General features: G+C 39.7%; 2 protein-coding genes across 3 annotated transcripts in view; one reads left to right on the top strand and one right to left on the bottom strand.

Moving 5' to 3' along the window:
- The first annotated feature begins 4217 nt into the window (after positions 1–4217).
- Positions 4218–16606, top strand: NUDT2 (nudix hydrolase 2). Of its 2 annotated transcripts, none has more exons than XM_063453823.1 (3): positions 4218–4265; positions 11636–11779; positions 15988–16606. In XM_063453823.1, the coding sequence occupies exons 2-3, from the start codon at positions 11647–11649 to the stop codon at positions 16302–16304; spliced, it is 450 nt and encodes a 149-aa protein (XP_063309893.1). In that variant the 5' UTR covers positions 4218–4265; positions 11636–11646; the 3' UTR covers positions 16305–16606. The 2 variants fall into 2 exon arrangements, with proteins under 2 accessions (XP_063309893.1, XP_063309892.1); XM_063453822.1 differs by having other exon boundaries at positions 4233–4258.
- Positions 16607–16708: 102 nt separating this feature from the next.
- The window catches only part of LOC134610696 (uncharacterized), a 33176-nt gene continuing 23269 nt past the window's right edge, over positions 16709–26615 (bottom strand). Inside the window, exons 3-7 of the mRNA XM_063453819.1 lie at positions 26355–26480; positions 24259–24330; positions 20638–20728; positions 19182–20249; positions 16709–18681 (exon numbers count right to left, since the gene is read on the bottom strand). Of these exons, the coding sequence (XP_063309889.1) occupies positions 20039–20249; positions 20638–20728; positions 24259–24330; positions 26355–26480 (500 nt within the window). The 3' untranslated portion in view covers positions 16709–18681; positions 19182–20038. The remainder of the gene's footprint in view (positions 18682–19181; positions 20250–20637; positions 20729–24258; positions 24331–26354; positions 26481–26615) is intronic.

Genomic DNA, 26615 nt, shown 5'->3' with positions numbered 1-26615 from the left:
TGCAGTTTTGTATAAACTGCAATAATTACCTTGCAGGGTTAACTCCACCTCTAGTGGCCGTCTACTAGACAGCCACTAGAGGTCACTTCCTCCTTCATAGCACAGATTATCTGTCCTAGAGCGTCACTGGACGTCCTCACGCTATGTGAGGACCTCCAGCATCGCTCATTTCCTCAAAGGAAAGCATTGAAAATCAGTTTCAATGCTTTCCTATGGGGAGCGCTAAAGTGCATACGCGGCATTGCCGCGCATGTGCATTAGGTCTCCTCGGCCGGTGGGCGGGATCAGTCTCGCCCACCGGCCGACGGAGACAGAAGGAGGAGCGGTGCGGAGGAGGAGACAGCGACGAGGGTAAGTGACTGAAAGGGTTTTCACCCCTTCAGTAACCGGGGATTGGGGGGTGGGAGGGAGAAGGAGCCTCCAGTGCCAGGAAAACTGATTGTTTTCCTGGCACTGGAGTTTTCCTTTAACCCCTTAAGGACGCGGGACGGTTCAGGACCGTCATCGGCATTTTCCCATTGCCGACCGACGACGGTCCTGAACCGTCCTTAATTTAAAATGTACTTACCCGATCGCCGTCGTTCCCCCGGCGGCGATCGGCGGTGCTCCCGGTGTGGGGAGACTGCCTGCAGCCCAGACAGTCTCCCCATGGCGGTTTAGGACCCCTGTGGCCATGTGATCGCCCAACAGGGCGACCACATGGTCACAATAGGTGTCCTAGTGTCTGCCTGCAGGGGGACTGTCTGTGCTGACAGGCAGTCTCCCTGCTGCTGTAAAATCATTAAAAAAATGTAAAGTTAAAGTTAATAAAAAAAATATATTATTATATATGTGTATATATATATGATATATAGACATATATTATACCTATATAATATATGTCTATATATCATATATATAATGTCATGCTAAGTGTATTTTTATATTAATATGTACATATATTAATATAAAAATACACTTATAATTAAATTACACACGTATATATATAATATATATAATAACTATATATATTGTATATATATTATTATAAAATACAAATAATAAGTAAATTAAATTAAATAAAAAAAATTAAAAATAATAATAAAAAATTTAAAAAAAAATTATATATCTATACGAAATTTTATTCTAACTGTATTTTGATATTAATATATATATATTTATATCAAAATACACTTAGAATGAAATTGTATATATATCTATGTATATATAAATAAATAAAAAGAATACGAACTATTCATATGTCCATATAAAAAATTACATAAATAATTATATAAATATACACGTAGACTTCAAATATATAAATATGCATATATATTTAAATTCTACGTGCGTATTTATGTAATATTTTTACATAATGAAGTTATTTTATTGATTGCAATTTAAGGGACCTGCCTGCCAACCCAGGCCGAAAGTCCAGAGAATTTAATTTGTTATCACTGTATTTTACCCTGTAACGTTCTACGACACCCTAAAACCTGTACATGGGGGGTACTGTTTTACTCGGGAGACTTCGCTGAACACAAATATTAGTGATTCAAAACAGTAAAACATATCACAGCGATGATATTGTCAGTGAAAGTGACTTTTTTTGCATTTTTCACACACAAACAGCACTTTTACTGATGATATAATTGTTGTGATACATTTTCCAGTTTTGAAACACTAATATTTGTGTTCAGCAAAGTCTCCTGAGTAGAACAGGACCCCCCATGTACAGGTTTTATAGCGTTTTTGAAAGTTACAGGGTCAAATATATGGGTCAAATATTTTTACATTGAAAATGGCCAGGTTGGTTACGTGCCTTTGAGAGCGTATGGTAGCCCAGGAATGAGAATTACCCCCATGATGACATACCATTTGCAAAAGAAGACAACCCAAGGTATTGCAAATGGGGTATGTCCAGTCTTTTTTAGTAACCACTTAGTCACAAACACTGGCCAAAATTAGCGTTCAATTTAGTTTTTTACTTTTTTCACACACAAACAAATATGAACGCTAACTTTGGCCAGTGTTTGCGACTAACTGGCTACTAAAAAAGTCTGGACATACCCCATATTGAATACCCTGGGTTGTCTACTTTAAAAAAAATATGTACATGTGGGATGTTATTCAGAGATTTATGACAGATAATAGTGTTACAATGTCACTATTGATACATTTTAAAAATGTATGTTTTGAAACCGCAATATCCTACTTGTACTTATAGCCCTATAACATGCAAAAAAATTGCAAAACGCATGTAAACACTGGGTATTTTTAAACTCAGGACAAAATTTTGAATCTATTTAGCAGTTTTTTTCATTCGCTTTTGTAGATGAGTAAAAGATTTTTCACATAAAAGTCAAAAAACATGTATTTTTTTCAATTTTTCATCATATTTTTTCATTTTAAAAAAATTAAATTACATGAGATTATATAAATCATGGTATGTAAAGAAAGCCCCTTTTGTCCTGAAAAAAACAATATATAATTTGTATGGGAACAGTAAATGAGAGAGCGGAAAATTACAGCTAAACACAAACACCACAAAAGTGTAAAAAGATGCCTGGTCGCAAATGTACAACATCGCAAAAAAAGTCCAGTCCTTAAGGGGTTAAACACAGATTGACTACTTTACACTAAACATATCTACAGTGCTAAAGGTGTTTCCGTGGTTACTTTTCTTACACTACAGGGCTATTCACTAAAGTTAGAATTCAAAGTGAATTTCAAATTAAAGGTCAAAATAGCCTAACTTGAAAAAATCTCTAAATCTGCTCCTCCCTTCGACGTTTCCACAAAATGACATAAAAAGTACAATAATAAAAATTAAAAAAAACTAGCAAGGTGCCTATGCACCTATGTGAAGTAATTGCAATAGTAAATAATAATATACTTCCCCTTATATCTCCTTCAAGAGTATCGATATACAGACCTTTTTTTTTTTTTTAAACTTTATAAAGATGCTGGAGTGATATATCTATACAGTGAGAACAGAAAGAAAATATCATAGAGTAGCATCTAATTCAGGAAATAAAATGTGATTAAACCCACTTAAATGATGTTGAGCTGTATACAGGGTCTGTACGAAGCATTGTTGATGCTTCTTCAGTCCATCTCTGTACACTAACCACCTCAACCTTCTTCGTGGGCTGAGGTGGTTATGCCACACAGATGGACTGTAAAAATTGATTTTCTTTCTTTCTGTGTTCCGATATGGTATTATTATTATGATATTTATAGAGCGCCGTCAAATTCCGCAGCGCTTTACAATGGGTGGACGAACAGACATGTAGTTGTAACCAGACAAGTTGGACACACCGGGACAGAGGGGTTGAGAGCCCTGCTCAATAATCTTACATGCTAGAGGGAGTGGGGTAAAATGACACAAAAAGGTAAGGATAGTATTAGACTAGTGACAGTTGCAGAAGAGGAATCAGTTGGGAGCTATTAAGAGTTTAATTGATACGCTTTTATGAAGAAGTGGGTTTTTAATGATTTTTTGAAGAAGTGGAGACTGGGTGAGCATCTAACGGAGGAGGGAAGCGAGTTCCACAGGAACGGTGCAGCCCTCGAGAAATCTTGAAGGCGAGCATCAGAGGTGGGAGTATGGACAGAAGATAGACGTAAGTCTTCAGCAGATCGTAAGGGCCTGAGGGAGGATAGATAGGTGGGATCAGCATTATGTATTCATTGTATAGATATATTATCCCAGCATCTTGATAAAATGTATTAAAAGGGGTTGTATGTTAAAACTCATGAAGAAGTTATAAGGGGAAGTATGGTATTGTTCCTTATTCACATAGGCAGGTTGCACAACTTACTATTTGTTATTACAGTTTGACTACTTAAAGTGGCATTGTGCCAGTGAACTCATAGTGAGTATGGTGCCTACTCAGACCCTTAAAGAAAGAAACATTGTAGCTGTTGGAAGTGTCAGGATTGGATTAAATAATTGCAGCAGCCACAATACCCCAGATTGTATTTAAAAATAAAAGTTGAGTCAGGGCCAGCCTTAAGTTTTTATTGAACTCTCTCCGGTACATAATCACGAATTTCCTGACTATAGTTGTACAAGCTGCTCTGCTGTGGTCCAGGTACCCTGGTTTCTGGCAGGTTATAGATTATGTTATTGTGTAGGAAACAAAAGTGTCGCCACGATCTCGTCTCTGTTGTTTAGAACTCTGATGAATGAGCTGCGCATAGTGTTTCCGAGTACCCGTTTCCGGCCAGTAGTTATGACGCATGTATTCCATTGAAGCTGTTGCGGGAGGCGGAAGTGAGCAGTATGTATGCGGACACTCTAAGTGTATTGTTGTTAGCGAGCGTCAGACAGCACGTGGGGCTTCTCTCTGGGAATGAGACCCTGGCTTAAAGCTCTAAGTGCATGTCATATGAGCTTTGCATGGGATATTCAAATCCCACCAATATCAGACTGGTTTGCCATTAGAACATGTTCTCTGGGTGTTACAATGCAGTTGTTTAACATAAAAGTCAGACATGCTCAATTAAAATGGGCCTTAACCAACTGAACATGTTTTGGTTTTTAGAGGGACACTCTGGGCATCACAAACTACTCACAATTAAGTTCTTATGGTATGAGGAGGTCCCAGGTGCTGAATGGGTTAACCTGACACCCCTGCCCCTCAGATGTTTTGAACTACAGCTCCCTTAATCCCCAGGCTATCTGTTTCATTCAAATAATCTTGGGCATTGTAGTTCAAAACATCTGAGGGGCAGCTGGTTGTGCAGGCCTGGGTTAAAGAATTCCATTAACAAACCTGTGACCTCTTACTTGAGGTGGTTAAATTGTAACGGTTTGACCCCCAAAGTCTGTATCTGCCCCTGCACTTCTTTAGATTGTTCCAGGTTTCAATCAGGAACCCTCGGTCCGGGCAGCACTGAGGACATCAGCTGACTGAGCCTATCACTAGCTCCCCATTTAAAAAAAAAAAAAAAAAGAGCGAAAAAGATAACTTACTTTTTCACTCACTATTCTAAATGGAGAGATAGTGACGGGCTTAGAATATTAGCTGATGTTCTCCGTGTTTAAGCTGTGCACGGTGTGAGGCTTCCTGATTGAAACCTTGAACATGTAGAGTAAGCACATTGGCAGACATTTAGATTAAAGCCATTAATTGTTTTAACTCCTAAGATAAGTCAGTGCCTATGACCTTCGTTTACCAATGTCACTTCTTTGCAATTACGTTGTTGTGGTGCCCAGAGAGGTCCTTTAATTCAGAGGATTACAAGTGTAAACATATAAATACTCACTGTAGTGTATATGTTGCGTCTGTCCAATAGTAAGCTGTTCAGCCGTTTACCATGGTTTGACAACTTAATTAGGTCCTGCCAGGCACCTGTGTCATATCGGTGGCATCTGGTCTTCTCCAGCAGACGGGACCATATTGCTCTTTTGAGCAAAGTGACCTGATGCAGGATAGTGCTTGGCTGATACACACAGCTAACAATTGTGGTTCTGCTTTGCTCTAAACTTTGATATCTGGCTTCTTCGGGAGAGGACCAGATATGGCTTGGATGACTGCCAGGACTCAGGTAAGTTGTCAAACGGTACTTACACAGTTTGACATCTCACCATGGGGTGGCTGCAGGGCACTCCTGGCACAATAACCACTCCAGTGGGCTGTAATGCACAGTGTGACTAACACTGTGCTGCTCGGAGCCCCTGATCTCAGAGCAGTACTAGGATTTACATACAGCCTGCTTGAGATTAGTGAAGTTAAAGGATCACTATAGTGTCCGGAAAACAAAGCGTATTTCCTGACACTATAGTGCCCCCTCCCGTGGCGCTGAAGTGGTTAAAACCCCTTCAGCAGCTTACCTTTATCCAATGCCGGGCTCCCTCGGCGCTGGTGTCCTCTCCTCCCCCACCGACGTCAGCTCCTGACTGGAGCGGCAAGCACCGCACGCGCATTCAAACAGTCATTAGGAAAGCATTTCTTAATGCTTTCCTATGGACGCTCTCTAAAACTGCTATGTTTACAGCTGCAGGGTTAAAACCTGAGGGACATAGCACCCAGACCACTTCATTGAGCTGAAGTGGTCTGGGTGACTATAGTGTCCCTTTAAAAGAAATTGTTAGGAATTCACTAATTTATATCACTGCAGTAGAGAGTGAAATCTATATACCAATCCCAATTAATTGGTAAGCTTCACAGAAAATAAGAACACAAACTGCAACATTTCCTTTATTGAATATTGTCCAAACTTGAGCCTGCTCACTGTTTTGACACAGTAAAAATACACACTGTGCAATGAAAAAGTTATCATTTTTGTTTTTTTCTACATGGGATTAAGGGGAGTTACCTCCCAGACATTAACTGGTACTGTTAATTCAGTCCCTGTAATGTTAATGATATGCCATGCCAGGGGCTGGGGCTAGGAAGACAGATGCAGTGTAATTGCCACTCCCTAGCTCCTCTGCCAGCATATCACCAATGGTAACAGCAACAAATACCAGCTTTTCTAGGATTGATGAGACATATGTTCTAAAATGAAAATAATTCTAACCTTAAAGGGACACGCTACGTACTGTAAGCCATTTATAGGCAACCTTCAGAACTCCAGATATTGTGGACTACATCACCCGTTATGCTTTGCTGGCATTGTGGCACAGTATCTTAAGTGCCAAAGGTTACTTAACCCTATTAGGAAAAAGAATGCCATCAAGGAGTTCTGGAAACTTCGTAATAGACCTCAAGATTGAAGTTAAAGTGGTTTGTGAAGCTGTTCAGAGCCAGGACATCTTTTATAACCTAGATGTGTCTTTCATTGCATGGTAGCACCAAGGCATAAGTGTCCTGACCTACCCTACCCACAACAGCAGCTGCTGTCCTTAATTCAATACTTATGTTGTTGCATGTTTGGAGAGAATATGTCACTGTCACCCTTGCTCCTTTCCCAACATCGGTAGAAAGACTGCATTAATAGCAGCAGCTGCTGTGCAGAAGTATAACTTTCACTAATCTCATGCAAGCTTGGACTCGTGTTTCCCAGCACTGCACTATTTGGGCCTTACTAATTGCACAGTGTCAGTAATACACTTTACAGTTTTTATTATTACAACAGTTCCCACATTGTGCTTCTTCTGGAGAAGTAAACATTGAAACCAGCGTTTATCTATGAGAAATACACACTTCTATTTTTCTGATTCAATATAAGTGAGGGAGCTGAAATGTGTTGCTAAAGGCATTTATAAAAAAGTACAGATATTTCTCAAAATCAACACTTTTTTATAAAAAGCGGAGGGGACATGCAGTGAAACCACTAAAGAACTAGTTCCCTCACAATGTAAGCACTTAAACCGTTTGCTAACAGTCTGACCTCTTACCTGGGTTCGCTGGTAGCCACTCCATGCTTAATCAAGAGCTCTGAGCTAAGTCAAATGTATCAGGACTTAGCTCGGTTGAGCTAACAGAAGTTATTTGCAATAACAAGACTAGAGGCTGGTAACAGCACCCAATAGACCCCAGGTAAAAAATCTAAATGTTATCATTTTGACTCATTACATTGGTTCGGGCACTTGGTCACTCTTGGCACCATAACCACTACACCACACTGTAGTTATTATAGTGTTTGGAGTATTTCTTTAATCATGACTGCAAAAGTACATCACTAAGTTATACTTCCTCTATTGGCTATGTAGATATTGAGATAGCAATTGGAGAGCTTGATTTCCTAAACAGTGTGCTTACTTGTGCTTCCAGCATCCTTGTGACCGCTTGATTTCTTGGTTATGGGTTCACTGTGTAGTAGGTAGTAATTCCTACTACACGCTTTGCATAAGGTCACTTCAAGGTAAATACTCGCACCATAGAGTCATTGATTTAAATGGTATCCCTCAACAGTTACAAAGATGAGTGGTCCTTTGAATGATGGTACGTTAAAACAAAAAGATGAAAATCTTTAATCAAACAAGTGCCATGCGGTATACTATTTTACTAGGACAATGATAGAGCAGAAGGATGTGGGTATCAATCGACTGCTTGGAAGCCATCCAATAGCTGTTTCTGTATTTGCAGAACTCTGAACTGGTCATTATACTAAATTACTAACATACCGCAATAGCTAGATTTCTACATAGGAGTGGAAGGTTTAAAGATTGCTAATATGCTGTTGTGAGTCACCGAAAATGTTTTTTCTTGTTTTTAACTGTCATGTATCACAGCACTGAGTTAATTTGCCTTATTTAATAATATATGGAACCATATTGTTTGGCTTAACAACACAGGCAGAATCGGGACGAAAAAAATCCAAGGCTAAACTAAACATTTGCTAGCAGTATGGCTATCACAATTTATAAGATGAAATTTTATTCCTTGTAAATAGGCACCAGTTTTTCCCCATGACAGGTGCACTTTAAATATAGGGTTTCAATAAGGGCCCTGTTAATCCAGGTTTTCCCAGCCCCTGCTGTCTGCAAGATGTCTGTTGTGGTCAGAGGCAGATGCTGACTGGTTTCAAATTCACAAGCCCGATTATTCATCACTTACTTTATCAAACTGTGTGCCTAGGTTAACATTTGCACTTGTGAGTAATAATTGATTTTAACCTAGCTGGCATTTGCTCTATGGACTTCATTACTATCATAGATTTTTATTGTTATTTTTTTTACACAATGTATAGTAAATATTACACTGTTTTATCTTTGCACTAACACTTTTAGTCATATTGTATTAGATTTTTATCTAGCACAAATTTGTGTGGAGTGCCAGGGTGTTCATGAATGTATGGGTTGTGTACATTTCTTTGTGAGTATAGGGATGCATTTGTGTGTTTTTGCGAATTCTATTAATAAAGGAAGGTGATGGGTCATTGTGTACGTTGGGGGTAAATTTTGTAAAAATTTTATTTTAACATGTATTTGTGTGAGTATGTATGGGGTGACTTTGAATGCAGTAGAGTATTAATCTTATCTTAATACTCATAATTAGGGATCGACCGATATTGATTTTCTTTCATGCCGATAGCTTACCGATATTGTGTACATTTACCATATTTATTTATTTTTTTGCAAATCTTTTTTTTTTATTTGCTGGTAAATGCACAAAATATGCATGCCATTCAGGTTTTTTTTATGTTTTCAAGAATATTTGTGTGTGTGTAGTGGATGCAGTGAGAGTATTTGATTAGTAAATGCCGTGTGTGTGTGTGTGTAGTGGATGCAATGTGTTTGTGTAGCGGATGCAGTGTGTTTGTTTGTGTAGTGGATGTAATGTGTTTGTGTAGTGGATGCTGCGTGTGTGTTTGTGTAGTAGATGCAGTGTGGGTAGTGGATGCAGTATGTGTGTTTGTGTAGTAGATGCAGTGTGGGTAGTGAATGCAATGTGTTTGTGAAGTGGATGCAGTGTGTTTGTTTAGTGGATGCAGTGTGTTTGTGTACAAATATGTGCGGTAGGACCTCCCCCACCCCTTACCTGTCTCTTAGTGCCCCCCTTACCTGTCTCTTAGTACCCCCTCATCCCCCTTAATGTTCCTCTCCCTTCTGTTTTAGTGCCACCCCCCCTACCCCAGTGTTCCTTTTCCCTTTCCCTAATGTTCCTCTCTCCCCCCTAGTGTTCCTTACCAGACCTCCACCCCCACCACCTGTCCCATGGTGTTCTACCACACCCGTCCCATAGTGATTCTTACCACCCCCTTCCGTCCCTTGGGGACCCTCTCTCTCTCCTCCTTGGTTCCCGGTGTGTATCTCCCCTCCTTGGTCCCCGCTCCCCGGTGTGTCTCCCGGTTGCGTGGCCGAGTGGAGCAGTGCGCACCACGGTACATGAGATTCAGTCTCCTGTACCTGGCCTGACTGACAGGAAGTGTTCTCTCACTGAGCACTTCCTTTCAGTCCAGCCCGGTACAGGAAACATAAGTTCCTGTACCGCGGTACGCTCTGCTCCGCTCGGCCACGCTACACAGAGTGCCTGGCAGGAGGAATCGCTGTGCCCCTACATCCTGTCGGTCACTCCGATCTAGTGCTCCCCCCTCCCCGGTCCGTTGCGCCCTAAGACGGACGCTTGTGTTGCCTTATGGACGCGCCAGCCCACCCATTCATTATCGGTATTGCCGGTGATTATCAGCCGATACCGATACTTCAGAACATCTGAATATCAGCCGATAACATCGGCAAAACCGATAGCCGGTCGATCCCTACTCTTAATTATCTTAGAGTATTAATGTTATCTTAGCCAATCACAATGCTTTCCCATTGAATTGACTGAGATTGTCAATTCTGATAATCTCAGCCAAGGAGGTGGGCGGGAGGGGCGGAACCAAACAATGCATTTCTATGAGGAAAGTTCAATGTCTCCCTGCAGAGGATAGAGACACTGAATGGCAGTGCTCAGCCCCATTCTTAATTTTTTGACAAGTTGTGATCTGGACTTTAAGTCTTTTTCTTATTCACCATGAGATGAAAGCCTCTGTATTGTTAGCACATACTAATTTATAACTGGACAGAATCAGCAAAATCTATTTATTTACTGTCTTAGTTGAAGTGGTTTATGTCGTAAATTGATTTAGACCATTGTCTAATAAGACATTTGGGTGTCAACAACTTTTTCTCAATGTCAGAAAAACATTGTACCACTATTTGGTTTTAAACAGCTACAAAAAGACTGATGCTGTTTTGTTAACCTGAAGTGTGCGTAATAGCATAATATTCATGTTTTCTTAGCATAATATGTCTGACAGCATGTATGCTTTTGCATTGAGGATCAGTGTGAATGCTGAGTTAAAATTATGCGGTGGGTCAGAGTGCATATATAAAAATTTATTGGGTTAGTGTGTATTTGTATATTTGTGTGAATTGCAGCAGTGTGTCAATTCTTTGTTTTTTTTATTGAAGGATCAGTGTGTATTTCTGTTGGGTGTTCTTGTGTATTATTTTAGGATTGGTGTGTGTGTATTTGCATTGAGAATTACTGTATGTTAGAATGTAGTGGTGTAGTTGGATGGTCAGTGTGTGTGTGAGTCCATGCAGGTCTATATTTATGTGGATGGTTACACTGTTTGAGTGCAACGATGTGTGCGGGATCATTATATGTATGAGAAGGACCAGTGTGGATTGTGTGCCTGTGAATCCGCTATCAGGTTGTGTAAGAGTTGGTCTTTATTTGTGTGGAGTGTCAATGGGTGTATGTAAGTGCAGAGATATATTTGTAAAGAAGTGCCTTTGTTTTTGGGAATACAGCAATTTCTTTATGCACTGTGTCAGAGTGTTTGAATTCAGGGATGTAATTTGTATGATGGCTCCTGTGTGAATGCACAGATGTCTTTGAATGGAGTGTCTGAGGGTGAGTGGCCTAGTCTATTTATGTGTCACAACAAGTGAATACTGTGTCACTTACTATTTCCCCACAAGTGTCCCTAGCTTTCCAACTCCGTGCAGCACAACTCTGCCCACATGTCATTTCAGTGACCTCCTGCCATCTTAATAGTTCTTCCCCAAAATGTATTTGCACTCTTTCTTGTGATTACCCTTCCAACTGGAGAGGACTCATTCTTTGTGTATAATGAGGTCTACTACTAGATGGGCTGCTTGTAGTGTTCTTCAGCCCAGCTAAAAAAACGTGAAACACCTCCATGTCATATAAAGTTTCTCTTTCTCCCTAACACACCATTTCTTTTTCCTGTTTGCTTGTACTTTTAGGGTTTGATAACATGGCGTTAAGAGCCTGTGGTTTGATCATCTTCAGGAAGATTAAATCAGGAATCCCAGCTTGTAACATGAATGATATCGAATTTCTTCTTCTGCAGACTTCCTACGGCATCCACCACTGGACCCCTCCCAAAGGTGACCTTGATGTGTTAAGGACTTGAATATCCCTTTCTACACATATCTCTGCATCATGTGTGAATGATAGATCTGTTTTTCCCTCATCAACACCTTGTAAAAAGTTATTTACATTTTCTCAATATACACATACTGTGTCACTTTCACCTGCCCTAGGTCCAGCAGGACAGTACATTGGTCAGGCTTTGTTGTGTTGACACGTTTACAACAATTTTTCAGTTGATTTTTGGCACAAGTTACTCAATCTGTTTTTTTTTTCCATCTGTTGCTTCTATTGCACCATACCCATCATTTTTAAATATACATATTTTTTCAAGCAACAGATTTATTAATTTTTCCAAAAGTAGAGTGATGGCATTTTTCCAGCCTTTATGAATATGGCAATCTTTTGCAATGGAAATTTCTGGCTGAACTGGCGTTATTTACTGCAAAGAATACCAACAATTTTTAGATTATTTTTAATAAATACCATCAACATAATGATGTAATTTAACCATAACTTTTCAGAACACTTTGATAAATCTCCCCATTGTCTCACAATTTCCCCCAACTACCAGAGAAGTTTGAATTTGAGAAGTGCAGGATATACCGTATTTATCGGCGTATAACACGCACCGGCGTATAACACGCACCTCATTTTTAGAAAGAAATTCCAGGAAATTTCCCCCCTCCCATAGTATTCCCCCCCCCCCTCATCCCATAGTGTTCCCCCCTCATCCCATAGTGTCCCCCCCTTTCCATAGTATTCCCCCCCTCCCATAGTATTCTCCCCCCTCCCCTCCCATAGTATTCTCCCCCCCTCCCCTCCCATAGTATTCTCCCCCCCTCCCCTCCCCTCGTATTCTCCCCCCTCCCCTCCCCTCGTATTCTCCCCCCTCCCATCCCCTCGTATTCTCCCCCTCCCCTCCCATAGTATTCTCCCCCCCTCCCCTCCCATAGTATTCTCCCCCCCTCCCCTCCCATAGTATTCTCCCCCCCTCCCCTCCCCTCGTATTCTCCCCCTCCCCTCCCCTAGTATTCTCCCCCCCTCCCCTAGTATGCTCCCCCCCATAGTATTCTCCCCCCTCCCCTCCCATAGTGTACTTCCCCCCCCCTCCCCTCCCGTCCAATAGTGTACTTCCCCCCCTCCCCTCGTGTACTTCCCCTCCCCTCCCATAGTGTAATTCCCCTCCCCTCCCATAGTGTAATTCCCCCCCCTCCCCTCCCATAGTGTAATTCCCCCCCCTCCCCTCCCATAGTGTACTTCCCCCCCCTCCCCTCCCCTCCCATAGTGTACTTCCCCCCCCCCCTCCCATAGTGTACTTCCCCCCCCTCCCCCCATAGTGTACTTCCCCCCCCCCCCCCCCCTCCCATAGTGTACTTCCCCTCCCATAATTACTTACCTGTCCTGAAGCGAGGGCCGGCTTCACAGCTTGCACCGCGGTACAGGAACTTTAATTTCATGTTCCGGTTTCCGGCGGGACTGAAAGGAAGTGTGCACAATAGTGTGCACACTTCCTTTCAGTCCCGCCGGAAACCGGAACATGAAATTAAAGTTCCTGTACCGCGGTGCAAGCTGTGAAGCCGGCCCACGCTTCAGGACAGGTAAGTAATTATGGGATATCGGCGTATAACACGCACCCACGATTTTCCCCCTATTTTCAGGGGGAAAAAGTGCGTGTTATACGCCGATAAATACGGTAAATCAAATACATTTGCCCAGATTTAGAAGAAAAACATCTACGCTTGGGCTTATTCAATAAAGTATAATTTTCTTGGAAATCAAAGTGTCTAAAATAGTCAAACTAAATTTTCGTTCAGATTTGCTGTTCCCAAAATTTTAACTTTAGTGAATAATGTAGTTGTAGAAAGTGTTGTCAATACATTTTGACTTATATTTATTATAAGAAGACTGCTCTTAAAGAATATATTTTTTCTATTTTTGTAAGTGCTGTTTCTCTTTAAGATTCAGAGCTGCCCACACTTGCGTTTTGCACACATTCATTTAAAGTGCCACACAGATAAAAGTTTGAAACCTAATCTTAGGGCGGTGCTACATGACTTGTTCCATAAATAACTGTATTAGCAGTTGTCTGTGGTCTGTCTAATAAGCATAATTTCCCATGACATATCGTGCCACTCACTACAGCCAAAATGGTAGCAATCTAGCTCTCTGAGCTGATCATCATGTAGGAATAGGTAACTGGAGGAAAGCAAGTCACTGTGTGCTCAATCCCTAGTAGCAAAATTGATATTTATCTAAATGCTCTTTATTACAGCAATTGAGCCAATATAGAGTCAGTAGCTTTGGTTATAGTAAATGACTGGCGCTAGTACTGGTGAATGATGGCAAATTACTGGAGACAGTAGTTTTGGTTACAGCAAATTACTGGAGAGAGTAGTTTTGGTAATAGCAAATTACTAGAGAGATAGTAGTTTTGGTTATAGCAAATTACCGGAGAGAGTAGTTTTGGTTATAGCAAATTACCGGAGAGAGTAGTTTTGGTTATAGCAAATTACCGGAGAGAGTAGTTTTGGTTATAGCAAATTACCGGAGAGAGTAGTTTTGGTTATAGCAAATTACCAGAGAGAGTAGTTTTGGTTATAGCATATTACCGGAGAGAGTAGTTTTGATTATAGCAAATTACCGGAGAGAGTAGTTTTGGTTATAGCAAATTACCGGAGAGAGTAGTTTTGATTATAGCAAATTACCAGAGAAAGCAGTTTTGGTTATAGCAAATTACCGGAGAGAGTAGTTTTGATTATAGCAAATTACCGGAGAGAGTAGTTTTGGGTATAGCAAATTACCGGAGAGAGTAGTTTTGGTTATAGCAAATTACCGGAGAGAGTAGTTTTGATTATAGCAAATTACCAGAGAAAGCAGTTTTGGTTATAGCAAATTACCGGAGAGAGTAGTTGTGAAAACTAAAATGTAAAATTTAGGTCAAAGTAGTTGATTAGTAAATAATCAACATTGCAGTATTGAATGCAGTACATTTCACAGATTAGTTAAAGGAACATTTCAGACAAATAAAACATTGCAGTGTGCTGAGTCTGGCATATTTGCGACCGTTTATAAAGGTGCCAATTTCAATAAAATCAGCACTTTTGTAATTGGGAACGGGAACATTTCCTTGGCTGTGTTCCACAGAGCTAACAGAAGCAGCCGGTGTGCTAAGCTAAAGTGTGCCTGCCTGCCTTCCTCAATTCTCAATGCGTTGTAATAGAGTCCTTTGAGAAACCTTGTAAAGATGTGTGCGCATGCTCCCTGCGCCAGCACAGAAGCTTCTCAATGAGACGTCTCTGATTGGTGTATTCTGCAGCACAGACTGAAACGGGAGGGCTGCAGCTTTTGCAAGCTATTCATATAAACCAAAGAAAACATGCAAAAAATATACATGCATGTTTCCTTTAGGTTTTTTTCTACAGAACTGTAAAAAAGAAATTGGAGCTTTCCTTCAATAAATTATGGGAATAATGCAAAGAAAATCCTGACCTGGATATTGACCAACCATATCCCCAAAATAACAGTGAAGTGGTGAAAGATAGAACCACACATTACTGAATGGTGTGTTAGCCTGGGTGACAAAACTGTCTGTACATCTCCAAAGGATATTGTATACTATAAGTATAAGAAGTAGTATTCTGACTGTATGTTTTATGTAGCGCCACCTAATGGTTGAAGGCTGTCTTGCATTAGTTATGAGTACTGCCTGCACATTCTCTCAGTTCCATTTTCAAATGTTTAGAGGGTAATTGCAGACTGAAAGCTCTTGGTTTTCACTGACTGATTTCTTCTTTGCACACACCACGCACACATTTTGACCCGTCAATGTTTTATTTTGTTTACTGTTGTAATGATAACTAGGCATCGTTGGCAATTTTTGATGACCGTTGTTGGCAGTGTACTGATGAGCAGTTAAAGTGTGCGTGCTGGGCTCACATTCACCCAGCACTTGCAGTCTACTATATGTCTCCAATTTGTTTCCAGACAACTAGCATATAAACTTTAAGGGACTGTGCCTAAATACTCTTTGCACCATAGCCACTGAACTAAGCTGTAATGGTTATAGTTCTTAGAGTGTCCCTTTAAGCAGTAAGGAGGCGTTACATCTATTGAATCACTGCATTCTTAATCTAAAATATTAACTTAATTATAAGATTAACAAGAGTCACCAGTCAAATAGGTTTGGACTTTACCCAAAGCTTACACATCGTTGTGTTTCTAGGTCATGTGGACCCCGGAGAAGATGATCTGACCACAGCCCTGCGGGAGACGGAGGAGGAGGCTGGGCTGAACTCCAGCCAGTTTAACATTGTGGACGGCTTCAGGAAAGAATTAAATTACAATGTTAACGAGAAGCCCAAAACTGTCATTTACTGGCTGGCGGAACTGAAAGACTTTAATACAGAGGTTAAACTCTCTAATGAACACCAAGATTTCCGCTGGCTGTCTCTCCCTGAAGCGTGTAAACATGCAGGGTACAAAGATTTGCAGGACACTCTGAAAGAGGCTAATGAGTTCCTTCACTCTCGCTCGGGGTAACATTTACTGGCTATGCTCACAATATGCACAAAAACAAACCTCAATTATCAGAATAGTAAATGCTGTTATCATCCCTCCTCAGTAAATGCATTTCCTGTTTTACCAGATTGACGGTAAATAGAGTGGGTAACTGTCATACTACGTGTGGCCTTTCATGTAATACCAGCAAGCCATCTGTGGTAGTCCTGGGCTTGTCCTATTGTGGAACGCCTTTATAAATTAGTGGGATAATTACATTTTCTTATAGGAAAGTTATTGGTAGCCTTGGGTACGTCAGTGCTGGAATTTGTGACTTATTAAAATAAATTCAGGTTAAGATACGGTACATTTGAAAGTTTTTTGGTTTTTTTTTTATATTCTTTAATATGAGTAAATGTTGCCATCTAGTGGTTAAAGACTTGAACTAAGCTACAAAGAAAACATTTATTTTATAGTTCATATACTGTGCTCTTATCCAGGGTGCAAAACATAATTTTGGTAAGTTCAATGTACACCATTTTCCAGCAGTTAAATGGTCACTCTAAGCTCCATAATCTCCTCATCTTACAGAAATGGTTATGGTTCCTTTTTTTTTTTTACCCAAAATGTTGCTCTATCCTATCCAATAAAATCTGCCTTGGACAACATACCCATGCCCAGTCCAATCTTTTGTACTATTGCTTTAATATCTACATGCATGTTTTACAGCCTTCTTTTATATTGAAGGATTTGCCTTCTATAGTGTGCAGATATTTTCTGATATATTTAAATATCTGTCACTCCAGCCTGTTTCCAGATTAGTAACGGTCCTGTCCTTGTGACAGTTCTTGATGTTTGACTGTGGTTTCATTCATTGCATGCTATGAGATGGTGTGTTGTAATTTGAGTCAGTCTGTGTTTTTTTTTTTAAAGAGAAGAAATAAATGTACTCTGTTTATTTGGATTAAGTTGTTGAGCATATTCACATAGAGACAGAGATAAGGTAAGAGTAAGCGAGCCGAGCCACAAACTGCATATTTTCTCATATTAAAACACAGCCTGGTTCATTAAACATTGAACTGACTCTGTAAACTGATATCAGAATGCTGATTGGACACAGATAAGACCAGTCTCCTTAGAATGGTATGCTTTTGATGGCTGCATTGTATCCTGGCGTGGGGGCTGCCTGTAGCTGTAGTGTACTAAGGAACACTTTTAAAAAAGGTTAGTGACTTTATTTTTAATTGTATCTTTTGCTAATATTTTAATGCATTAAAACAAATTGGCTATATTTAACCAAATAAACAATTTTTACCCTATACCTATATTGTACTGCTCACTGGAGTATGTTGGTGCTATAATACAGTAAATAAAGGTTTTAACTCGACATATAATGATCATTTAAACTCATCTGTAATGTTTACTGTTTTTTTTTTGTTTTTTTTTCTAGTAATTTTTGGTTAAATTAAAAGTATATAAGTAGTACCAAATTGGCAAAGCTATCTAACTTGTTTTTCCATTTTTTTGGGCATATATTTTGTAACTCCCCTGTTAATTCTCCACAACACCAGATTCAGTGATTACATTAAAACACAATATTTATCCATTTTTCCAATAATGCTGTTTTGAATTAAAGGGGCCCTCAGCTGCCCAAATACAAAAAAAAAAAATAGTAATCACTGTTTAGTTGATATACTCCCAGTGAAAACATACATGCATTTCATTATTAATGTTTTATTGGGGTACATCTAAAAACAACTTTCAAAAGTGGCAGGAAGTAAACCATAAAGTAACAGGACCGGTTGTGTGGCTGACAGCCAGTGGGATGTAACAAGGTTAACTTATACATACACCAATTTCTATTGAAATCTGCACTTTTTGTAAAATGAAAAAAGAGGACAGACTCTTCAAACATAAAGCCCATCATCAAGCTGAAATGCTTAAGGGGTCTATAGTGTCCCTTTAAAGGCACATCTCATTGAAGTGGTCAGGTCCCCTTAACCCTTCAATGTAAACCAATGCAATTTTAGTGAAATTGCAATATTAACATTGCAAAGTTAAGACTGCCTCTGGTGGGAGCCTCCCAGACAGAGGGGTTTCCTGCAGTTTTATAGAGTTTAACGACACTGGACGTCCTCTCGCTATGCACAAGAACATCCAGTGTCTTGAAAAAAACCATAGGAAACCCATTCATTCAGTGCTTTCCTATAGGGAAGGCCTAATGCGCACACAGCTCACCGCTCATGCGCACTAGGTTCCCAGATTGTCGTGATCAGATAGGTGGAAAAAATATTTTTAACCTTTCATTTGCTGGAAGTGGGGATGCTATAGTGTTAGGAATAAAGTTTGTATTCCTAACGCTACAGTGTTCCTTTAACATTTGCTAATTGTTTATCAGCATATGTCACTGTTTTGTTCACTGGACCGACCCCTGTTTTGCTTGATCAGTCTGAGAACATTTCCCTATGCTGGTAGACATTGCTACCTCTGCATTCTCCTCTTACTGGTACTGAAGTGCGCTAATTGCCATGGCTGCTAATTTCTAACTAGTGAGGAATAAGTACTACGGAACTACCAATGGATGTTACAGATATGAAGTGTTTCCTGTCTATTTAATTATTGACATATTTGTACAGGGCCTTTGGGTTTGTTTCATAGGCTGGTGGCTCGCAATCTCAATGTTATTCAGGCCTTTACTAACCTACTGGATATTTTTTAATGGACTGCGATATATGTAGTTAGAGGATTATTCCAACCATAAAACACTGGTTTTGATCAGAGTAACCATTACTATCCTGGTCATCTGTCGCCAGCATGCTGTCCAATAGCACATAATTGACACCAGTTGGACCGGAACTTTTGTTCCTGTCTGGCTAATGACGCTGCCTCAAGGGGAGTTATACCTTCAGAAGCAAAGACATATTTTTTGGTATGTGCAGTGTTTCAAACTGGAAAGGCTGCACAAACAAACTCCAAGCACCAGAATCACTTCAAATCACTGAAGCAGCCATACTGCTTGGAGGAGCCTATTAATAAGGAACCACACTATGATGTTAATGTATGATGTTCTTGGAGGTGTTTATAAGTGACCTCAAAGTATTAGTGACCAATGGAAGGTATCTGGTGGTTCCACTGATTTCCATGGAGATTGACACAGTTTTAGTACATTAGACCATTTTTTTTTAGAACAGAACACTGATAGAGCTCCCCGTGTGTCTGTTCCGTGTGCTCCTTTATGCTGTGTAGGGTTGAGTTCACAGGCATAAATATTACCACATCTCACAACTCCAGCAGCTTTCATCAGTCATATCCATCACATGTTTTGCGTGACTAGGACCATACTATATCTTGGTGTTTTATATGCATTCCCCCTGGCAAAAATTGGCAGCCTTCCTCTTGTGCTATAATAAGAGAGATGGGATTTAATTCCCATAGGTTGATGCTTTCTTGTTACTATTTCCAGGCTAGCTATGTCCGTTATTCAATATTGTTCTGCAGTAGTTGTCTGGTGGACCAGGCGTAGTCTGATAAGTACTGCAGTGAATTCCACAAGTGACTAGCAAATGTGATCTGTAATATCTTACTGTGCTTCAACACGCTAGAACATTTATAACATATAACAAGGTTGCAGCTGGTTTTTCTGCAGTCAGAATTTTCCAATATTTAGGTGATCTTTCAGATGTCCAGGTTGTACGTGTTTTCATGGGGGTCATAAAGAAAAGCCAATGTTGGAAAATGTTTAACGTTAGTTGATTATTCTTATTTGTGTTTCTTTGTTAGTTTTGTTGGGGGTCAAATAGTGGTGTGACTGTTCCATCCTTCCATTCAATCAGGATCTCTCCATGTCTCAATGTGGATGCTTGGGGGAATGGTTCTGTGCACATGGAGCCCTCTACTTTCTCAGTGATAGGACACTGTGTGTACACAGGACCTCCTTTATGAAGAGCTTTGGAATGACTGGGCATGGCCGAGAGTAGCTTTCTTTTTCTGCAAACATGATCAAAAAGCATTGTGTAAACATCATTGGCGTTTTACAGTACATTTATCATCCCGCTCTTAAAGGGGCCACTTTAAGCACCATCACAACTTTGCAGAGTAGCCAAGGTGATGGGACCTAGAGGACCCTTAGTCTACTCTCAGCTCTAGGAGTAGCTTAGAATGCCGCGTTGCTATGGCTGCTTTTCTAGCAGTTCTATCCTATGTGATGGGTGGAACTGCTCTGCAAGGTAAACAACTTGTGCAGAGGTTTATGAGACAAGAGTCTCTTCCTGTTTTAGAGCTGGTTTTGTTTGCACCTTCAGGCGACACAATAAACATTGCTTTAAAAGATACTTTAAAAGTAACTTTTTTTTTCCAAATTGGAAATGATACTTACTTATTGTTACGGATGTTTAATGCCAGTATCATTCCTCCCAGCATCAAAGCAAATGGACATAGGATCAACATCACTGTCTGCCATGTACTTCCTGTAAGTAGATATTATTGAGTTATTTTATTATATGTTTAGGAAAAAGTGCTATGGGCAAAATAAAATATAGCCTCTTGTGATTATCTCAAAATCTAAGGGCAACAAGTTATTTTCATCACTAAAACAGGGATTGTTTACTTTGTTAAACGATATAGACAACATTCCTGGGGCTCTAATCCAGAGCAATGATTTCAACCAGGGTGCAGTGAAATCGTGATGATCCTGAAGTCACCTCATAGGGAGCCATTCAGGACTGTAATGCGATGAAAGCATTCTTTAAGAATGTATTTTCCTTAATAAGTGTCAGCATTAAAAGTGTGATTCCTATCTGGCAGCTATTTAAAGCAGTAAGTCAGTTTGGGGAGAAGTATGCAATGTACATGTGACATACTGTATTTTTTTTCCTAGCACCAGATGTCAGTATCTGGAAGCCGCCATTTTGTTTTCTTCTTTCCATAATGTCTGACCTTTGTCATTCTGTGGGATAGTTTTGATGAATGGATTGGGGTAAATTAGCTTAACAGCTGATATAGAACTTTGCTTTAGCTCCGTCTGTTGCCAAAGATCACATTCACCATAAGAAAAAGTCATATCTACGTTTACCCTATGTATAAGGACAAAAACACATGTGAAGTGACCATGCCACTTTAAAGGGACACTATAGTCACCTGAACAACCTTAGCTTAATGAAGCAGTTTTGGTGTATAGAACATGCCCCTGCAGCCTCACTGCTCAATCCTCTGCCATTTACCAGTTAAATCACTTTGTTTATGAACCCTAGTGACACCTCCCTGCATGTGACTTGCACAGCCTTCCATAAACACTTCCTGTAAAGAGAGCCCTATTTAGGCTTTCTTAATTGCAAGTTCTGTTTAATTAAGATTTTCTTATCCCCTGCTATGTTAATAGCTTGCTAGAGCCTGCAAGAGCCTCCTGTATGTGATTAAAGTTCAATTTAGAGATTGAGATACAATTATTTAAGGTAAATTACATCTGTTTGAAAGTGAAAACTGTTTTTTTTTCATGCAGGCTCTGTCATAGCCAGGGGAGGTGTGGCTAGGGCTGCATAAACAGAAACAAAGTGATTTAACTCCTAAATGACAGTGAATTGAGCAGTGCAATTGCAGGGGAATGATCTATACACTAAAACTGCTTTATTTGGCTAAAGTAATTTAGGTGACTATAGTGTTCCTTTAAGTTTGCTTTGGTCCAAAAACTATGAATTGTTCCTTTACAGAGAAGTCCCCAGAAAAGTGATCTGGGGAGGCCAACACTGATACGTATGTGTGGTAGTTGTACTGCTAAGGCCTGAACTTTGGGTGCAAAAAGAACCTATCATTAATCACTCTATCACTACTTATAATTCTCTCACATGCATTCTAAATATATTTATTACCTGTTATGTATTAAATGTATATGTGTGTGTGTGTATGTATATATGTACAGCTGCAAGAAAAAGTATGTGAACACTTTGGAATGATATGGATTTCTGCACAAATTGGTCATAAAATATGATCTGATCATCATCTAAGTCACAACAATAAACAATCACAGTCTGCTTAAACTAATAACACACAAAGAATGAAATGTTGCCATGTTTTTATTGAACACACCATGTAAAAATTCACAGTGCAGGTGGAAAAAGTATGTGAACACCTAGACTAATGACCTCTCCAAGAGCTAATTGGAGTGAGATGTCAGCCAACTGGAGTCCAATCAATGAGATGAGATAAGAGGTGTTGGTTACAGCTGCCCTGCCCTATAAAAAGCACACACCAGTTCTGGGTTTGCTTTTCACAAGAAGCATTGCCTGATGTGAATGATGCTTAGCACAAAATAGCTCTCAGAAGACCTACGATTAAGAATTGTTGACTTGCATAAAGCTGAAAAGGGTTATAAAGGTATCTCGAAAAGCCTTGCTGTTCATCAGTCCATGGTAAGACAAATTGTCTATAAATGGAGAAAGTTCAGCACTGCTGCTGCTCTCCCTAGGAGTGGCCGTCCTGTAAAGATAACTGCAAGAGCACAGCGCAGACTGCTCAATGAGGTGAAGAAGAATCCTAGAGTGTCAGCTAAAGACTTACAAAAGTCACTGGCAAATGCTAACATCCCTGTTAGCGAATCTACAATACATAAAACACTAAACAAGAATGGATTTCATGGGAGTATACCACAGAGGAAGCCACTGCTGTCCAAACAAAGCATTGCTGCACCTGGATGTTCCACAGCAGTACTGGCAAAATATTCTGTGGACAGATGAAACCAAAGTTGAGTTGTTTGGAAGAAACACACAACACTATGTGTGGCGAAAAAGAGGCACAGCACACCAGCATCAAAACCTCATCCCAAATGTGAAGTATGGTGGTGGGGGCATCATGGTTTGGGGCTGCTTTGCTGCGTCAGGGCCTGGACTGATTGCTATCATCGAAGGAAAAATGAATTCCCAAGTTCATCAAGACATTTTGCAGGAGAACTTAAGGCCATCTGTCTACCAGCTGAAGCTCAACAGAAGATGGAAGTTGCAACAGGACAATGACCCAAAGCATAGAAGTAAATCAACAACAGAATGGCTTAAACAGAAGAAAATACGCCTTCTGAAGTGGCCCAGTCCTGACCTCAACCCGATTGAGATGCTGTGGCATGACCTCAAGAAAGCGATTCACACCAGACATCCCAAGAATATTGCTGAACTGAAACAGTTCTGTAAAGAGGAATGGTCAAGAATTAATCCTGACCGTTGTGCACGTCTGATCAGCAACTACAGGAAACGTTTGGTTGAAGTTATTGCTGCCAAAGGAGGTTCAACCAGTTATTAAATCCAAGGGTTCACATACTTTTTCCACCTGCACTGTGAATGTTTACATGGTGTGTTCAATAAAAACATGACAACATTTCATTATTTGTGTGTTATTAGTTTAAGCAGACTGTGATTGTCTATTGTTGTGACTTAGATGATGATCAGATTTTATGACCAATTTGTGCAGAAATCCATATCATTCCAAAGGGCTAACATACTTTTTCTTGCAACTGTATATATATATATATTATATATAGTTTTTATATTGTATTTTTGTAATATCGTAACCTATTGTACCAATGCAATGTTTTGTGGACCCAGGACATACTTGAAAACGAGAAAAATCTCAATGTATCCATCCTGGTAAAATATTTTGTAAATAAATAATTCTTAATAGAACGGTTAGGAATCACTAATGATACCATTTTCCTAGAAGCATCGTCATCAGAGCATTTTTCACTTAGAAATGTTGCGTTAAAAATTGATGCCATTCATTCTAATGAAGCAATAATGTTAAAATGGTGTCATTATAGAACTGTTTATAATGCAGAACATTGTCATGACAACAAGAACACTGCTTTTTTTTCCGTGCCGTAAAGAAGGTAGAACTGTGTTCTCCACACTGTAGGATAAAAGGGACTGGAGGTTAGGCAGGGAGTTTAAGATTAAAATAAGGAAGACTTAAGGCTAAGGAGAACCTAAAAGAATTATTTGATTATTTTGCCACTTACCATGTTGAATGGTTTCATAATCCGTCTCAATTCGCTTTGCTTCCACACCCAAAAACTGTTGGTCATGGACACCTGAAAGATCATATGTCCCCATTATACCATTGAAAAGTCCTGATTATCTAACTTCATATATAAAAGGAATAAAACCATCCTGGACTTTGAGGTCTTATCTCACAATGTCTCTATTTACAGTGAAAAGTCATGAAAGTACATAAATCAACTAATTTCTCTCTGCTATAGCATAGCTTAAAGTATGCTGTATAAACGGTGATTAGTATATTATCACTGAGCAGGGAACACAAAGAAGCTGTTGGAGTTAAACGTCTTTTAAATATAATACTAGGAAGCACAGTTCCTGCACAAATAGTTGTGATAATAAGAAAAAAGACAACTATCTTCACAAGTGCTTTAAAATATTTTTTTCCTCCCATTTCTATTATTATTATTATTATTATTATTATTATATTATTTATAGAGCGCCGTCAAATTCCGCAGCGCTCTACAATGGGTGGACGAACAAAAATGTAGTTGTAACCAGACAAGTTGGACACACAGGAACAGAGGGGTTGAGGGCCCTGCTCAATGAGCTTACATGCTAGTGGGAGTGGGGTAAAATGACACAAAAAGGTAAGGATAGTATTAGACTAAAGACAGTTGCAGAAGAGGAATCAGTTGGGAGCTATTAAGAGTTTAATTGATACGCTTTTATGAAGAAGTGTGTTTTTAATGATTTTTTGAAGGAGTGGAGACTTTGTGAGCATCTAACGGAGGAGGGAAGCGAGTTCCACAGGAACGGTGCAGCCCTCGAGAAGTCTTGAAGGCGAGCATCAGAGGTGGGAGTACGGACAGAAGATAGACGTAAGTCTTCAGCAGATCGTAAGGGCCTAGACGGGACATACTTGTGTATAAGGGAGGATAGATAGGTGGGAGCAGCATTATGTAGACATTTGAAAGCAAGAACCAGAATTTTAAATTGAGCTCTATATTTTATAGGAAGCCAATGTAGGGACTGACAGAAGGGTGAAGCATGGGAGGTGCGGGCGGACAGGTGATGTGTCATGTCATGTGTTTAAAAGCCCTATGAGTAAGCTTCCATGAATACAAAACAAGTATAGTATATGCAAGTCCATTCGAAAAAAGGTCCGGCTGTTAGTGGATGGTCTTTTCTGAAATATGAGTCCTTACAGACGGGAAATGCACATAACCCATCTAATGCCAAAATGAAAATAGACTCTAAAACGTGTTTATTAATCAGGTTAAAGCAAATCTTATTTTGGAACTTGAAACTTACAATTCTCCCTCTGTTTTACCTTTATTCTGCACTACTGGTTATATTAAAGGGACACTATAGTCACCAGAACAACTACAGCTTATTGAATTTGTTCTGGTGAGTAGAATCATTACCTTCAGGCTTTTTGCTGTAAACACGGTCTTTTCAGAGAAAATGCAGTGTTTATATTACAGCCTAGTGATAACTTCACTGGCCGCTCCTCAGATAGCTGCTAGAGATCATTCCTGGGTCATGGCTGCCTAAAATGCATCCAAACATTCAGTGTATCCCCCCTCTGCATGCAGACACTGAACTTTCCTCATAGAGATTTATTGATTCAATTCATCTCTATGAGGAGATGCTGATTGGCCAGGGCTGTGTTTGAATCATGCTGGCTCTGCCCCTGATCTGCCTCTTTGTCAGTCTCAGACAATCCTATGGGGAAGCATTGTGATTGGATCAGGATATCACTTCTGCTGATGTCAGCAGACTGCTTGTTTTTTTGAGGCAAACAGCATGCAGATCTACAGCTTCAGGCTTGAATACAGTAAGATTTTGCTATATTTATGGAGGCATGAGGGGACCAGGGGGTCTACATGGTGGTTTTAACACTATAGGATCAGGTATAGATGTATGTGTTCCTGACCCTATAGTGATCCTAAGCATTCATTATATTATTTTTACTTTATTATTATATATATATATATAATTTTTTTTTTATTTTATTTTTTTTACTAGATATGCAGTTTGATTCTCATATTACAAAAGTAAAAAAGAACCCCAAAAAGTTCTTAAACATTATATTTCTCTACGGCGGGGTTCTCACCATTGTCATTGTCACCATTGTCATCCATGTTACTGTGTCCTGGATTCTCTGTTGATGAAACAATCTTTACCACATTAGGGGTGATGTGAAGAGTTATCATGGTCTCCGTGGTACTGGTGAAATTAGCTTGAAGAAAAAAAACAACAACAAAACAATGTTTTAAATCATTTCCACTGAAAACACACAGATACTAAAACAAATCAAAGTCACTGAGACAAGAACAGAGCAACGAGAAGGAGATCCAACTGTGCTGTTCAGATA

Source organism: Pelobates fuscus, chromosome 5, assembly GCF_036172605.1.
Source record: "Pelobates fuscus isolate aPelFus1 chromosome 5, aPelFus1.pri, whole genome shotgun sequence".
In the NCBI taxonomy this organism is placed as follows: Eukaryota; Metazoa; Chordata; class Amphibia; order Anura; family Pelobatidae; genus Pelobates; species Pelobates fuscus.
The sequence above is the reverse complement of the archived record's forward strand: the minus strand, read 5'-3'. Positions and strand labels throughout refer to the sequence as shown.

Excerpts from the sequence above, each read along its gene's own strand:
- NUDT2 (XM_063453823.1), top strand. The coding sequence starts at position 11,647 with ATGGCGTTAAGAGCCTGTGGTTTGATCATCTTCAGGAAGATTAAATCA. Across the intron at positions 11,780-15,987 it reads CCACTGGACCCCTCCCAAAG|GTCATGTGGACCCCGGAGAA; the intron begins GTGACCTTGATG and ends TTGTGTTTCTAG.